At 46.1% G+C, this 17,085-nt stretch overlaps 1 protein-coding gene across 2 annotated transcripts; it reads left to right on the forward strand.

Moving 5' to 3' along the window:
* The first annotated feature begins 948 nt into the window (after nucleotides 1–948).
* Nucleotides 949–17,083, forward strand: LOC103566074 (2'-5'-oligoadenylate synthase-like protein). 2 transcript variants are annotated; one of them, XM_008542318.2, is made up of 6 exons: nucleotides 949–1,362; nucleotides 4,437–4,719; nucleotides 5,855–6,030; nucleotides 12,246–12,487; nucleotides 14,577–14,721; nucleotides 16,004–17,083. In XM_008542318.2, exons 1-6 carry the CDS (start codon nucleotides 1,165–1,167, stop codon nucleotides 16,502–16,504), a joined length of 1,545 nt encoding a protein of 514 aa, XP_008540540.1. In that variant the 5' UTR covers nucleotides 949–1,164; the 3' UTR covers nucleotides 16,505–17,083. The 2 variants fall into 2 exon arrangements, with proteins under 2 accessions (XP_008540540.1, XP_070483179.1); XM_070627078.1 differs by having other exon boundaries at nucleotides 1,138–1,362; nucleotides 15,517–17,083.
* Nucleotides 17,084–17,085: the final 2 nt, after the last annotated feature.

Here is a 17,085-nt window from a genome sequence, read left to right on the forward strand (position 1 = left end):
ATCCCAAGCAGGTGTCCACTGACACCTCAGGTGACCCAAAATAAACTCTTCTGCCCAGCTTTCCACCAGGTTTCTGTGCCCTTTTTTCCACCTAGCACATATCACGCTGGACTCTTGGTGTCTCTTGTCTGTCTGCCCCACTGCTCCGGGAGCCCCGTCGGGCAGGAATCATGTCTTATTTTATCTTCTGAGCACAATGTCTGACACCTAGCAGGCACTCAATAGATGTTTAGTGAACGACTAATAATACTTGCATTTACTGAGTGCTTTCTCTGCTCAATGTTCTCATGCTTAATCCACACACAACCTATGGGGTCGGGTGTTATTATTAAACCCACTTTATGGCAAACTATGGGAGAGTCAGAGAGATTAAGAGTCTGGTGGGGTCAGCCCAGTGGCACAGCGGTTAAGTGAGCATGTTCCGCTTTAGTGGCCCTAGGTTCACAGGTTCGGATCCCGGGTGCGGACATGGCACCACTTGGCATGCCATGCTGTGGCAGGTGTCCCACATATAAAATAGAGGAAGATGGGCACACATGTTAGCTCAGGGCCCGTCCTTCTCAGCAAAAAGAAGAGGATTGGCAGTAGATGTTAGCTCAGGGCTAATCTTCCTTAAAAAAAAAAAAAGTCTGGTGAAGGGCCAACTGGAATTCAAAGTCTCTGCTGTTGGACTCTAGAGTTCCCACTGCTCACCCCAACCATGAGCAAGTCCCTTCTCTCTCTGAGCCTCAGTTTCTTACGGCAAGGTAGGGTGACAGGATTGACAGATACCACCGGACCCCGTCCTACTGGGAGATTTGACTCCTCTAGGGTCAATCTCAAACCAATTTCAGTTTCCAAACGTCATAAAAAGGAAACTCTGAAAGCTGAGAATCGAAAGCAAGAGCAGAAAAGTTGGCTGGAAGCCAGGCCTCTTAAGGTGGCCCTAGACCTTCCGGCCTTGGCTCAGCATCCCTCAGTGCCCCTGCCACAGCAAGGGGTCTCCAAGAAGGGGAGCCCCAGGTCTGCCAGTCACCCTTGGTTTCCTCTCCACTCTGGTCCTTTATCCCATATGGTGCTGGAGATCAGCTGAGAAGGAACCCCCTTAAAGAAGGGGGTGTGTCCCAGGAGCTGGGTAGGTGTGTGCTTATATATCTGTCCAGCAGCTATACTCTCAAGACAGAGATGGCACTGACCCCGGAGCTGTATGACACTCCTGCCTCCAGGCTGGACTCCTTTGTGGCCCAGTGGCTACAGCCCAGCCGGGAATGGAAAGAAGAGGTGCTGGAGGCAGTGCGGACCCTGGAGCAGTTCCTGAGGGAGCAGCACTTCCATGGGCAGCGTGGGCTGGACCAGGAGGTGCGGGTGCTGAAGGTGGTCAAGGTGAGACTGGTCCCCTCCATCGCTGGGCCAGGGCTGGGCAGAGCCCAGCACAAGGATCCACGTCCCTAAGGATGCTGGGGACTCCTCACCTCGTTATCTCTAGTCCACGCTGCTCACATCTCAGGACACCCCACTGCACTGCTGCCTTGAGCACAATGAGTCCGATAAGGGAGCTAATAATAATAGTTCACTTTTTGGGGTACACTGGCCTAATCCCTAATGTATATTATCTCCAATCTGTGCCCCTGTGAGGTAGGCACTATTCTTTTCCCATTTTACAGATGAGCAGAATGGAAGCTCAGAGACTTAAGATTCACAACAACTAAATGCAATGCCAGGTCTGTGATTGGATGTTGGTATGAATAGACCATCTGTAAAATACAGTTTGGGGACAACTTGGGAAATTTTAATATGGTCTGGTTGTCGGAAATGTAAGGGAATCATAGTTGATTTTGTTAGGTGTAATAGTTTTGTGGGTTTTGGGGGAAATGTTCACTTTTCTTGGACACAAATGCTCAAGTATTTCAGGACAAAATTCCTTGGTGTCTGTAGTTTACTTTAAAGTGGTTTAGATGAGGCGAATATGGCAAGAAGTTTAGACTCGTTGAATCTAACTGGTCGGATATATGAGTGTTGTTGTATTCTCTGTTTTTCTAGGTTTTAAATTTTTGTTAATAAAAAGTTTTTTTAATGGAAGCTTGGAGAGGTGGGGTGACTTGCCTAAGGTCACACAACTAGTTGTAGAGCTGGAATTTGAACCAGGATCTACCTGACTCCACAGCCAGTCCTCCAGGCTGCCCCCAATGAGATTTTTCCCCACCCCCAAACCCTTCCTCCAGCTTCCTCATGTCACCTCCTGTACTGGCTAGCATCAAAATTCAAGAGGGTCAAAGATAGTAAGGCCCAGAGAATCTGACAGTCTCAGTCAATCTTTCATTTAAACATTAAGGAAACAGGCACAGAGAGAGTGAGAGATGTCCCCAGCTTACGCAGCAAGCTAGTGGTAAAGGCAAAATCAGAATTAGGATTCCTGACTCCCAGCCCACTGCTCTAGTCCCCGCTCTGGGGGGCAGCTACAGGGAAGGATTTAGCAGTCTCAGGCCCCTATCTGTTCTTTACACCACTCCCCAGCCTCTGGGACCTGAGGCCATGTGATTTGGAAGTGAGAAACCACAAGTTTTGACATCAGACAGACATGGGTTTGACTCTTGTCTCCTTCCCTTCCTGGCTGTGTGACCTTAGGCTTGCTGTCTTATCTCTCAAATCCTCTGTCTTCTCATCTGCAGTTGGGGCAACATCATCATCATCATCTCTCCCTCATCAAGCAAATGGGGCAACGCCGGCTCAATGATTAGTGCATGATAATTGCTCAAAAACAAAAGCGTGGTTATAGATTCTCTCCCAAGCTCTCTTCTGGGTCTGGAGCACCAGTGTGAGTCAGGCAGACCCTCCTGAACTGGCACCCTGACAACCTGAGAATGAAGCAGAAGGAACAGGAAAAGTCGGAGTTCTCCCCTTAAGCCACTAAATAATAGCGATACCGAAAGAGCAATGGCCAATGAGAAATAATACTTTATTCGAGCTCTAAACCCTCCTCCAGCCCTGAAAATCTGGGGAGTTGGGCTGGTCCACAGCTTGAGTGGATGATTGTCCTCCAATGAGTTGGGTTTAAATGGTTCAAACTGAAGCCAAGTCATGAAGTCTATTCTAGAATGTTCTTTCCTCTCTGCCTAGGTCTTACCTCTGGGAAAGGTGGGAAGGGCAGTCTAGGTTCAGCCTTCAAGGGCATGTGACCTTCGTCCACATGCAGGGTGCTATCCCCAACTCTCTCACTGGGGCAGAGGCATTGAGTCTGAATGTAGGTGGAAAAGAGAATGGAAAAGAAGGGCAAAAGATGGCGGGTCTCCTCCTCAGAAGCAGGGTGTGGCTCACAGACTTGAGTCAAGAGGAAGAAAGAGGTAGAAGAACCACGCCTGTGTTCTGACTCTATCTGACTCCTGGCTATGAGTCATGGTAAGTTGGTTAACCCCTCACTGCCTCAGTTTTCTCATCTGTACACTGGGGATAATTACACTTCGATCAGTGGGTGTGAAGATTAAAACGTACTGTATGCAGAAAGTGCTTTCAGTGCTGCCAGACACAGTGAGTGCTCAACCCATGATACCCAGATTATAATCAGAGTGCACCAACAATGTGACTCCACCCACAGAAGCGGTAGCCAACCTGAGGTCCGATGCATCCCCAGTAATTCTACTCTCGACCCAGAGAGAGAAAGAGGAAAGGCCAGAGAGTTGTGGGGCTTTGTACACAGAGGCGATATGGGCTAGAGAGCAAATCTAGAATCTTAGAACATCAAAAAGACCCCTTCAAAATCATCCAGCTCAGGCTCCTTCCATCAGATGGGGAAACTGAATCCCAGGCAGCCAAAGGGATGATCCAAGTCAACTAGATGAAGAGGAGGAAGAGAAATAAATTGCTGACTACCTGTGTGCCAGGCACCCCGGCAAGCCTTAGCGCACATTATCTCACCTAATCCTCCCAATAAGTCCATGACTCTGCTCCATCATCACTTTCATTTTGCAGATGAGGAACTTAAGGTGCAGGATAATCACACAGCTAAGAAACAAGGGCAAGATCAAGGTCAAAGTCAGGCTGCCTCATTCCACAGCCCACGGCTCTTAGCCACCAGGCAATTCTGCGACCCCCTTTTTAATGTCACGAAATGACTCAGACCCCCCAGAATTCTCAGACAACCCTGTGGAGTAGACATTACTATTTCCTTGAAGTGGGCATTTCTCTGCAGATGAGAAGATTACGGCTCAGAGCAGTGCAGTGCAGTAAATCAGAAGATTGGGCTGGGGAGTGGGGCTGCCAAGTTCAAACCCAGCCTCTACCATGAGTACCCTAGGTGACTCGCTAACCGTCTTGACATCTCAGCTTTCTCACCTGTAAAGAGGAGATATTAATACCACCCACCCTTCCCTCAGTATTGTGTGTGACAATCCACATAAAGAGCCTCAGGGATTGCCCGGCACAGGCAGTGGCCTCCGGGTGACGGGCTCTGTGTTCTGCAGGTGGGCTCCTTCGGGAATGGCACAGTGCTCAGGAACACCACGGAGGTGGAGCTGGTAGTGTTCCTGAGCTGTTTCCACAGCTTCCAGGAGGAGGCCGAGTACCACCGATCCGTTCTAAGCCTGATGCGGAAAAAGCTGTGGAGTTGCCAGGACCTGCTAGACCTCAGGCTCGAGGAGCTGAGGGTGGTCCAGGGAGTCCCCGATGCTCTCGTCTTCACCATCCAGACCTGGGGGACGGCGGAGCCCATCACTGTCACCATGGTGCCTGCCTACAAAGCCCTGGGTAAGGAGAGGGGAAGCCCACCTGACTCATACCCCTGCCCTCCTGGGAAACTTGCACCTCCCCCACCTCTCATTCATGGCTACACACAGACACCTGCACTTGTCCATTCAATCCACGTCCTGTGCTGGGTGCTGGGCAACCGCAGGGTGCCGGACTGAGCCAACTCTAGCTGTCATGTGGCTCAACTTGGGAAACAGATTTATCAAGGAATCACGCAGATAAATATATGATCATGAGAGGAAGGGAGACCCACAGAGAGAAAGAAGTTAGAAGGGTAACCTCAGATGCTTTTGTAGCTCTTACCATGGGTGCAGGGGCCTGTCATTGTTCAGGCTTTTCCAGAAGCAAATGCTGAGATGAGGGTTTGGGGACAAGGAGTCCCAGGAAACGCTGGCAGGGATAGTAGGGAAGTGAGACAGGGAAGGGAGGGGCGTCACAAAGTGCATAGGGAGCAAGTCACCATGGTGAGCAGCTGGGCTTCATGACCCTGGAGAATTCTAGGCAACAGCGTCGAGCATGCCTCAATTGGAGTGTTCATCCCCCAACTTCCCACCAGCCACGGGCTGAGGGCTGCTGCCTGGGAGAATTAACTCACCAGGTTTGTCTCCAGGCAGAGTCCTCGGTGTTTGAAGTAAACAGTATCAGCCACACGCCCAGACAACACAGGTTTCACCTCGTGTGCCAGCTCCTATCACCTAGAGTGGCTGCAGGGAGTTGCTCTGTGGAGAAGGAGTCAGAAATGGGCTCTCATCTGAGCAACAGAGAGACTGCCCGGCTGCCTTAGGGCTGCGTGCTGGGAAGGACACGCTTCGGCTTTCTTGTCTGGAATCAGTTCTCCTCTTCGGGTGTCAGGAGGTTGAGAAAGAGATCCAAAACAAACAGTAAGGGAAACCAAGGGTGTTGGGGACATCAAAAAAAGACAACAGTCCTTGAGTGGCCTGAGGTCTGGAAATCCCACTTTCAGGTCTCCAGAAAGACAATCAAGCAAAGCAAACCTTTATTCTCTTAGGCTATGAGGTCTCAGGTTCCCCTGGAGAGAGACCCCCAGGCGTTAGCAGACTCCCTCCCACAGACTACTTATCAATCTGGGGCCTCCTAAATCCCCACTCTCTCCCTTTTCTTCCTCTCACCTCAGGGCCCTCTGGTCCCAACTCTCGGCCACACCCTGAGGTCTACGAGAGCCTGATTGAGGCCAACGGTTACCCTGGAAATTTCTCCCCATCCTTCAGCGAGCTGCAGAGAAACTTCGTGAAGCATCGGCCAACCAAGCTGAAGAGCCTCCTGCGGCTGGTAAAACACTGGTACCTGCAGGTGAGGGGGCTGCCAGATGGGGGCAGGAGTGGGAGACGGGGGGGCAGGAGTGGGAGACGGAGGGGCAGGGGAAGAAAAGGCAGGGGCCAGATTTGTCATCTCAGGAAACTGTATAAAGGGGAAATGGAGGTCATGGGGACAGAATGCTGGTCTTTTGAGCTGTAAAGTAAAACGACGACGCAGATGGAGAAGGAGGAGGAGGGAGAGGAGAATGAGAGACAGAGACGGAAGGAAAAAAATAAGGACCAAATAGTATTTCAGTAAACAAGAGCTTGTAATGCTCTGGTTACTGGCTAATGTCAATTTCACCGGGTTCTCTGGATGGTCATCTCAGCTGATTAAGGAATAACAAGAGGGAAGATTAATTTAATTCCACCCTGCACCACTTCCCCCTCCAAATGATCCAGTTCCTGAGTATCAGGACCATTACTGAGTAAATACGTTCGTAGTAGCTACTTTTTAGATTTCACACGTAATGTCTGCATGGTACCCAGTATACTTCAAAATATCCGGATGAACAGAGTCATCTAAACTTATGAAAGGAAGGCTCAGAAACAAACACAAAAATTAGAAAGAAAATGCTTTATTTAAAAGGGAAAAAGAGTCAGATTTTAGAAAGATTGGCTCAGTTAAAAAAGAAACAAATATTTAAACAAAAATCAGAAAATTACCAAGGTTATTAAGTTTATAGTTAGTCCGTTTATGGTGGGGAAACAGCAATTTTCTTGCATGACTATCATATCAACCAAGGTCGTGGTACGTCTTCAGACATTAGCATCGCCACAGCCAAGAATAAAATTGTTTTTGTTGTAAGTCAGCCGCTTACAGGAAATGATCCAGGTTTTGCGGATTTGGAGAACTAGAACTCAACAGAATGATCCGTTTGCTTGCTTTGTTTGTTTGTTTCAGGGTGCAAAGTGTTTTCCTCCTGCATATGATACGCGCTTTTATTTGTAACGCCCACAGGGCAATATTTCAGCTTTACTTATATAGCCATTCCTTTTGTTCAAGTCTCTGCCCCTAAGATAACAATTTGACTACATGTGGCTTTTTGAAACAGTTTTTGATTCAGTATTATTAATTTGATGTTTTCTCTTATTTGACAAGTTGTATTCAGTTATGTGTTACAAGATGTGTTGATCAATACATACGGACATAAAGAGCTCATAGCGTATGGTGAACAAGACGCGAGCCCCATGATGCTAAGAAGGTTAATAGTTCTCTTTTGTCTGGAGGATTTGTCAAGTCCCTGGAGTCATCCTTTACTTTCATGGCTCAGAAGTATTTTCTTGCTCTTATCAGTTCAGCTACTGGGGTCAGGGACCAAGGCACATCGATTTAGCTTCTCCAGGTTTCAGCGGTCAAATTTTAACTGTAAGGATATCACAGAGCACAGAGATGTCCACGTTAGTTAATGCTGTGGCCTGCCAAAGAAGTGTTGTTTTTACTCCCTGTAATGCTGGGTTTTCCTGAGCCTTCCAACAGTATCAGATCAGATTCTAGGAGGGACTTGATAAACGTCATTTCCCCGAAAGAAAAGACATCCTTGATTTTGTTTTTTTATTTACCAACAAATGAATGTTTATTTTTTCTATTTTGGAGTACTTAATTCAATGCACTTCTGGGAATGAGATGGGACTTTCCCCAGTGTTTCGGTTGAGGTTTTGACATAAGTTCTTTGTCTGTTTGTTTTAGGGGATTTTTTTTTTTTTTTTTTGCCATTTTAACTGTATAATTCAGTGGCATTAATTACTGTCACATTGCTGTGTAAACATCACAACTATCTATTTCCAGAACTATTTCATCATTCCAAACAGAAACTCTGTACCCACTAAACATTAACTCCCCACTCTACCCTCTCCCCAGCCCCAGGCAACCACCATTCTACTTTCTCTCTGTTTTTAAAAAAGAAATAGGCCCAAAATGGAGTCACTTGTGCTAAGCCCCACCTCAGCAAACCAAGACTTAATACCAACCTAACTGCAGTTTCAGCCGCTCCCAGGAGTCTAACCTTTAACCAGTCAATCTGGAATTATCTGGTCAGTGCTAGTGAGGTCATCTGCCTGATAGACCCAAAAATCCCCCAAAGGAGGGTGACCTTGCCTGAAACAATCCACTCTTTGCTGGAATAACTTCCTTCCTTATTCCTAGAATAACTTTTTAACACTATGAATCTGCCTATTCTAAGTCCCTTGTATGAGCGGAATCATACGATAACTGTCTTTTTGGTTGGTCTTAATCTGTCCTTGATTCTTAACATTGGGATTATCATACCTAACTGAGTGAGATTTCTGGCATGAATACAAATTTTTTTACAAATTTGATTTATTATTACTGATTTGTTGATAAACTAATTTATCTAATTCTATCCTGGTAGGAAGGAGGACGAATTGTTATTGAACTTGTGTAAATATGACATAGTCATGAAAAAGAAATTAACAAATTCACTTTGTGAATGTTTAACTGCCATGCTGAATAGTTTGTAAGCAGGGCCAATTTCTATATGTTATTATTTTACAGAATAATTATCGTTTTTCTGAGGATTTGTTAGTTTATAATCTATAGTAGGAATTTTTTTATTCTGAGGTGTCAGTTAGAATAGTTTAATATTCCAATAAAATATCCAAAAAAATATCATTTAAAGAATGTTTAATCTTAGTTTGCACAATTATAGCCCTAAATTGAAGACAGTAGATAGATTAAGAAGAAAGAAAGTGTTTTTTCTCACATAGACATCAAAAATAGAACATTAACTTGGGAATTAATTCTTGTTTTGTTGATCTTTTTTTAAGCAATCGGCTTTTAGGAAGTCATCTGCTTCTGGAATAAAAGAGTTTGGTGAAATTCTGACTCAGTTCCCTTTGGTGAGGATATGAGCCTTCACCCATGAATTTGTTCCCAGTTACACTCCATAAATTTCCTATAGTGGAGTGGGGAGAAAGGGATCTACCCACAGATAGATTATATTGTAATCAGATAATTCTTTTGTAGAATGCTCTTTTCATTTACATACATAAAGACCAAAAGAACTGGCAGCTTTGGATGTATCGCTTTAATTATGGGTCAAAACTAAACACAACGGAAAATCCACCTTTCAGGCAGCTCCTAATCTCATAGGGGTGTTTTCTAGGAGTCACGGACACACGCTTATGCCTGTGTGTGTGTCCATGTATGTGCATGCTCACGTGCACGTGCACAAACACACACACAGAGACAAGTTTATGAGTGACTTAAATTCATAATAGCATGCAAGACAACAGTAGTGAGGCCCCCGGGAGATAGCCCAGAGTTCTCAAGACAAACAGACCAAAAGAGAGAGAGAGAAAAACAAAAAATACGATCAAACTTGGTAATTGACTGTTTGCCACCCAGCAGAGAATAGATTCCTGCGGTTTGTCTGCCAATAGAGACCGCCAGATGTCAAATCATAAAACCAGATTCACGGATTGTTGTCACCAACAGGGACATAAGTGGCCCTCTATAGATAAGAACAAGAACGAGAATTAGACTCGGCTAAGAATCAAATTTAATCCAGAATCAGAAACAGAAGCAGAGTTTGTGGTGGGGGGGAGGAGAGAAACATCAGCAGGAGTCGAAGCTGTTGCCATAAAAGGCTCACCCTCAGAGTTGCACAAGGGGCACATCCGAGTGTAAACAGCCACGCAATGCATTTCTCCAGCAGCACAATTTCGTCAGTTCTGGAAATACGTCCCCCTGGACAATCTCAGCGAGACCTCCAACTGCACTGAGAAACTAAGAGACAAAAACCATTTATTAAATAAGAACTTGCAGAGAAATTGCAAGGGAATCAGACTGCAGAAATTAAGGCTTAATCCATGGGTATTTAAAGAAAAAACGATTACCAAGATTACTGGGTTTAAAGTTAGTCTCTGTTAATGGTGGGAAAATACCAATTTCCTCACACACTTACCTTATCCAGAAAGGTCATGATGCATCTTCAGACAAACAACATTGCAGAGGCAGAGAAATCCAAAATGTGAAGAAATCAGAGCATCCCTGAACATCAGCACTGGAAGGGAACATAAGTCTTTTCTTCTGGGTTTTTTGTTTGTTTGTTTTTCTGTGTGTGTGTGAGGAAGATTGGCCCTGAGCTAACATCTGTTGCCAATCTTCCTCTTTTTGTTTTTTCTCCCCAAAGCCCCAGTACATAGTTGTATATCTTAGTCGTAAGTCATTCTTGTTCTTCTATGTGGGACACCACCACAGCATGGCTTGATGAGCAGTATGTAGGCCTGTGCCCAGGATCCCAACAGGCAAGCCCTGGGCCACCAAAGTGGAGCATGTGAACTTAACCACTCGGCCATGGGGCTGGCCCCTCTGGTTTGTTTCTTTTGTTTATCATTTAGATAGTCTATTGAAGACCCTAAAAGAAATTAAGGGCTCATTTTTCCTAAGGCTTACATCTTAGGATTTATTTTTTTCCTAAAGTTTTTTAACTTACTAAATTTCATTTCTCCTCTATTCTGACTCATAACTAACATACATACCACCATACTCCCAACTTTATCATCAGTGTACTTATTTTGGGCTTTTTTCTGAGGAGGATCATCCCTGAGCTAACATCTGTGCCAGTCCTCCTCTACTTTGCATGTGGGACGCTTCCACAGCTTGGCTAATGAGTAGAGTAGGTCTACACCCTGGATCTAATCCACCAACCCAAGCCACTGAAGTGGGACGTACAGACCTTTAACCCCTTGTCCACGGGGCTGGCCCCCAGGATTTATTTTTATCTGCATTTTATGTATCATCTAAGTTTTATGAATCCCACTAATAAAATCCCACTAGTACTGGAGAAAATAAATTGTATTGCTATGAGTTTAAATTCTTGACAAAATTATAATTCTGTTAGTTAAGATTTACAGTATTAAATGTGAATTCACAAAATGTTACAAAAACTTGTTATACAATAATTTTTATAAAATTTTATTAAAAATTTATAAATAAATTTGAATTCAATTAAAAAAATTTTGTTAAGTCAAGGATAAATTTGCTTTTAGTGAGTCAATGACTTATAGGAAAGCTCAAAGCTTCATTTATTTTGGGGGCTAGAACTAAACAAGACGACCCTGTTTTTGTTTGTTTCGAGGTCAAAGTGAGTTTTTTTCCCTTTGACTGTGGAGTGTGAAATAATACTTATTTATAATGGCCACAGGACAAGATGTCAATTTTGCTTCCACAAACCAAATAGCTGGATATTTGACAGAAATTTTCACTTTCTAGCTGAATAACAGAAAGATTCCTAAGACAGGAAGTGGCTGGCCTCAGTTAAGATGCTTTCTTTTGCAGCTAACAGAAAAACCAACTCAAACTGGTTTAACCAATAAAGAGAATTATCAGCTCATGTGTGAAAACCCGTAACAATGGGGAGGGAGTTTCAGGCACTGTTTGGTGAGGGCTCCGGCTCTGTTTCTCTATAATGCTCTCAGCTTCTCTCAACTCTGTGTTAGCTTTGTCCTCAGGCTGGTTTCCCTCATGGTGGCAAAATGGCCATAGTTGTTCCTGCCTTCACATGCACACATAAGAGAGGACTTTTCTTTCAACCACTGAACAAAAGAACTAGGCTTTCCTCAAATTGAGCCAACTTAGGTCACATGGCTTCTCTTGAACCAATCATTTGGCAAGGAGAATAGGTTTATACTGATGGCCCTGACGAGTCAGGGTCCACCCTAGAGTTGAGGGTGGCGTCAATCCCATCCAAACAGCATGGCTAGTATAAATGGAGAAAGAAGAAATGCCTGCTAGAGAGGCAACCCCAGTGATCACCCCAGAATCTCAGCTATTACCTAATCCTATAGTTCCCTGCTCCCATCGCTTTTTTTCTCTTTAGCTAAGAAGCCTTTTCTTTAAAGGAAACTGTTCAGAAGCCCAATACATTAAAATAGATTAAAATGGAGCTGATTGGGCTGGAATGCTGGTGGCGAGCCCATCCTGCTCGCTCCTTGGGACACATCTTCATAACTCCATTCCAGGAATTATGTCAAGCACAGTTTGAAACCCACTGGACTAACGCAGACCTTTAATTCTAAAATGGGAAAACCCATTTAGGGCCAGAGAGGGAAAGTAACTTGGCCAAGATTACATAGCCAGTGGGTGACAGAGCTGAGACAAGAACTTGGACTTTCTGGTTTCTGGTCCAGTGCCATCCTTAGAGAGAATCTTGGGGTCTCTCTCTCTCTCCCCATCTCTTTCAACAGTATGTGAAAGCCAGGTGCCCCAGGGCTGCGCTGCCCCCTCTCTATGCTCTGGAGCTACTGACTGTCTACGCCTGGGAACTGGGTACTGAAGAGAATGAGAATTTCAGGTTGGATGAAGGCTTCGCCACTGTGATGGAGCTGCTCCAGGAGTATGAGTTCATCTGCATCTATTGGACAAAGTACTACACGTTCCAGAACCCAATCATCGAGAACTTTGTCAGAAAACAGCTCAAAAAAGAGAGGTACTGGGCCACTGCTTGCCCACCACGTCTCACAGAGAAAAGGAAGAGAATGGAGGGAAAGGTGGGACGGGGTTTTATGGGTGGGCTTTATTAAGGAGTGAAGCTGCACTGAGATCTCATACTGACACAGCTGACGTCCCAAGTTGGCCACCTTTCAAAATCACCAGGGACCTTAGGGGCTCTAAGCCTTTTCCTTATCCCTCAAGCCACACTCCACTCTAGCTTAGCCCTCTGTCCCCAGAAGACTATTGCAGTGCTTTTTAGTGACAGCATGGGAAAATAGAAAGATTCACAGAGACCCGCGTCTAACCCCAGCTCTGCCGTTTTCTCATCTTTGTGAGCCTCAGTTCCTCATCTGTAAAACAGGAGTAACTGGCACCAACAATGCCAGCCTGTTGTGCAGGGCAGAGAAAATACAGGTGAAGGGCCTGCGGTATCTAGCCCATGGTATATGCTGGAGAAATGCTCACCACTGTAGCACGTGCTGCCAGTGCCCCTCCACATCCCCTGGGCACTTACCATTTCAGTCAAGGCTGGCTCGACCTCCACTGTCTCTACCTGCATCCCTTTGCCTGCGGGTTTTCAGCCTCCCCCAATGACTGGTGGAAGCTGGTGGATAAATACCCCAGCTCCCTCCCATCTCAGTTGCAAGGACTCTCTCTGGGTCATGCGAGCTTCACTGTTTCCCAGGTCCCCCCAGCAGGACTAACTCCAGTTGCCCACAATGGTAATCACCCTGGATACACACATTGGCATCCTTCCCTTCCCACCTCACTTTCCCACTCCCTCCTTGGTACTTCCTGGCATCTCCTTCTGAATGAACCACTTGCACTCAAATCCTCGTCTTGGGATGTAGGGGAACCCAGCCTGAGACAACTCTTCATGTTAGGAGCTCTAGGTCAGTGCAAACAACATCACAAGAATGGTTCCCTTATGTAAGTGCTGGGTCTTTTTTTACAAGGAAGAAAAACCCGGCCTCCTTATGGAAAGAGTTTCATTATAAGGATGCTCAGAAAAATGAGGTTGGAAAAGCATCAGGACCTGAGGCAAACCTATAGAGATTCCCTCTTTCTCTGTCGCTCTTCCTCATTGCCCCCAAGCCCTCTTCCCTCTCACAGCCTCTGCTTCTCTCTCCACATCTGCCCTGCTCCCCTCTTACTCCCAGTTAGCTCCATCATGCTTGGTCCAAATGCCAGAGGGAACCAATCTGATCACCAGGCACACGCCCAGCATATCGGGTCATCTCAAGGGTCATTTTAGGTCAGGCGATCCCATCCCATAGAACAGCTTGGCGCTGCTCCCTAAATATTTCAGGCAGGACTATTTCTGGAAGCCAAGGATGTTGGAAGTGGCAAGTATGGATCTTAAAGTGTCCAGTTCATTCCAATAACTTGTCACATGTTGTCACATAGGTAAGCCCCAGCTGCCTCCTAAGTCAAAAGCTCTTGGAGTGCAAGGGTCAGGTCTTGATCCTGGGCTTGGCATCCAACACACAGGTCACCCCAAGCAACCCAAGGAGGCTATCAGACCCTTTCAAGCCAATATTCTTGAAAATATTCATTTGACATTTATACAGGAGAGACACCTGAAGGCAGCTCAACCTCTGCTCTGTTGAGGCAGAGGAGATGGGCAAGAATCCATGTGCTGGCTGTGAGAACTTAGAGAGGTCTGTGCCTCAGTTTTCTCATCTGTAAAATGGGGGCAACAACAACAATAATAATAATAGCCACCACCTTATAGAAGTGTTATAAGGATTAAAATAAGTTCATTCACATAGCCTTTGGCTCAGTGCCCACCTGAGCGGGCATCTGTTGTTGCTTCAGTATGTCTTTTGGGGTCTCACCACCCCCACCCCCAAAATCCCTTGCCAACACCTAGAGTACTCTCCTCAAGAGGAATTCTTGGAAATATACTCGTTTCCATCTTGCTACTCTCTGGCAATGTTTTTGGGCCCTCCTTGACTGATGGTTCAGGACTCTGGTCATGGCAGATGCTAGTGGCTTGAAGAGATGGTTGCTGAGAGGGCTTTTTTCTGGCTCGCAGGCCTCCAATCCACAAAGGGCCTGGGTACCCTCTCCCTGTGTTGCAGGCCCATCATCCTGGATCCAGCTGACCCCACCCACAACGTGGCGGAAGCGTACAGATGGGACATAGTCGCTCAGAGGGCCTGCCAGTGCCTGAAGCAGGACTGTTGCTATGACAGGGAGAACCCGGTCCCCAGCTGGAACGTGGAGGTAATGGTCCCTCTCCGGGCTGCCAGGGGCTTGCAGCTCAGAACGAGATAACTGCATTGTGTTTCCTTATTTATTTCTGCGTCAGTGGAGTCAACAGGGCATTAAAGTCAGACAGTTGTGTTTTTTTTCTTTTAAAGATTTTATTTTTTTTCCCTTTTTCTCCCCAAAGCCCCCCAGGACATAGTTGTATATTCTTCCTTGTGGGTCCTTCTAGTTGTGAAAGTCAGACAGTTTGAGGCCTGGCTGCACCATCCACCAGCTCTGTGAACTTGGGGAAATTATCCAACTCTCTGAGCCTCATATTCCTTAGCTTCAAATTCTTGTTTCCCTTTTCTTTCATCTTCCTATAACCTACTGGAAAATCAGTTCCGTGCTCTTGCTACTTCTTTGCATGAGCTGAGCCCAGGCAAGTCAGTCCAGCAGCTGTTTTGTGCCAGCACTGGGCTTGGGGCTGGTGAGGTCGCCAAGAGGGCAATAGTGGTACAGAAATAAGACATGCCCCTACCATCAAGAAATTCACCAGATTTCGCTAGGAAGCAAGTCCTTGAAACAAATTTGCACAAAACTGCTAGAAAGAATGACCAGAGAAGATACTCAGAAAACAAAAAATGCTAAATAATAGTATAATGTGATACCAAGCCTATGGTACAGGCAAAGATCACAATAATCAATTTTATTCACATTGTACTTTACAATTTACAAACCGCTCGACTAGGGACAATTCTGTAAAGTAGAACATTCAAGTATTATTATTATCATGATCTTTATCTTTATCATTATCATCCCCATTTACAGATGAGGAAATCGAGGTTCAGAGAGGTTAAGTTAATTAACTAAGGTCACTCTGCTAAGGGGCAGCAGAATTCACACCCAGGTCTTTGTGGGCTGTGGAAACAGAAAATAAATATTATCTGGAATCACCAGAGAAGCCTCTTTGAAAAAGACTGGGTTTGAAGTGGGCCCTAAAAGCCAAGGAGGGATGCAGACACTCGGAACAGAAGGCATTCCATCCAGGTAGAGGGTCGGCTGGGGGATGAGGGGCAAAGGAATGGAGGTGTGCCCTGGAACAAAAGACTGGCCTGCTTGGAGCAGAGACAGACGCAGAATCAGAGGCTCTCTGATAAGGTGCGGAGATTACAAACAGGGAGACCACCAGCCAAATGAAGCCCACAGATGGGCTGAAAAGTATATGCTTCTGGATTTTCCCTGAATGTGAAAACCATCATGCAAAGATTTTTATCTTCGGACTTAATGCAACCCCTCTCGCTCCTCTCCCTTCCAGAGGGCACGAGACATCCAAGTGACAGTGGAGCAATGGGGTTACCCAGACTTGATTCTCACGGTGAACCCTTATGAGCTCATAAGGCAGGTTAAAGAGAAGATCCGGTGGAGAAGAGGCTACTCGGGCGTGCAACGTCTGTCCTTCCAGGAGCCCGACGGCAAGCGGCAGCTCCTCAGCAGCCACTGCTCCCTGGCCTATTACGGGATCTTCTCCAACACTTGCATCTGTCTGCTGGAGACCATCTCCCCCGAGATCCAGGTCTTTGTGATGAATCCTGATGGTGGGAGCCACGCTTATGCCATCGACCCCAACAGCTCCATCCTGGGCCTGAAGCAGCAGATTGAAGACAAGCAGGGGCTGCCCATGAGGCAGCAACAGCTAGAGTTTCGAGGCCAAGTCCTGCAGGATTGGCTGGGTTTGGGGAGCTATGGTGTCCAAGACAGCAACACCCTCGTCCTCTCCAAGAAGAAAGCCAGAGGGACTCCGTTTCTACCCAGTTAGTTTCCTCTGGGAAACCTCTCTGTGCATTTCTGCCATCTCATCCGGGACTTATTCTGTCAACCACTCCTTCCAGCTTTCTGCTGTGAGGTCCCATGTCTTCACCAACTTTGTAAATGGTTATCCTAGCCCTGATAGTGGAGGACTAAGGAGGGGTGTGAGAGACTAGACATATAAATGGACAATGGCCAGACCATATATGACAATAGAATACTGACCCACAATCTTTGCAGCCACCAGCCAGGAAGCCAAACCACAACCTGTGCAGCAAGCAACTCAAAACAGTGAGGACTTGGTCAATAACTGGGAGCTTCCCTAACCAAGCCCCTTCCAATTTAGGACCAACCGGAGAAAGCCAAACAAGCTCCCTAACCAATCACATGGGATGCTCTGCTTCTAGGTAGCCCACCTCCAGTTTCTCTGCACCAACAACCTCACAGGCTTCCCTGAAGCCTTCTCTTTTCTCCACCACAAAGCTTCCCCATGACCCTGCCTGCCTCTGAGCCTCTGACAAATGCAACGGATGGTGGCTCACTCCCTTGCTATAGCAAGTGGGAATAAATAATCTTTGTTTGTTCTCTACT

Source organism: Equus przewalskii, chromosome 7 (genome assembly GCF_037783145.1).
Source record: "Equus przewalskii isolate Varuska chromosome 7, EquPr2, whole genome shotgun sequence".
NCBI lineage: Eukaryota > Metazoa > Chordata > Mammalia > Perissodactyla > Equidae > Equus > Equus przewalskii.

Coding starts and splice junctions, on each gene's coding strand:
- LOC103566074 (XM_008542318.2), top strand. CDS start 1,165: ATGGCACTGACCCCGGAGCTGTATGACACTCCTGCCTCCAGGCTGGAC. Junction 4,720..5,854: donor GCCTGCCTACAAAGCCCTGG/GTAAGGAGAGGG, acceptor CTCTCACCTCAG/GGCCCTCTGGTCCCAACTCT. Junction 12,488..14,576: donor AAACAGCTCAAAAAAGAGAG/GTACTGGGCCAC, acceptor CCTGTGTTGCAG/GCCCATCATCCTGGATCCAG.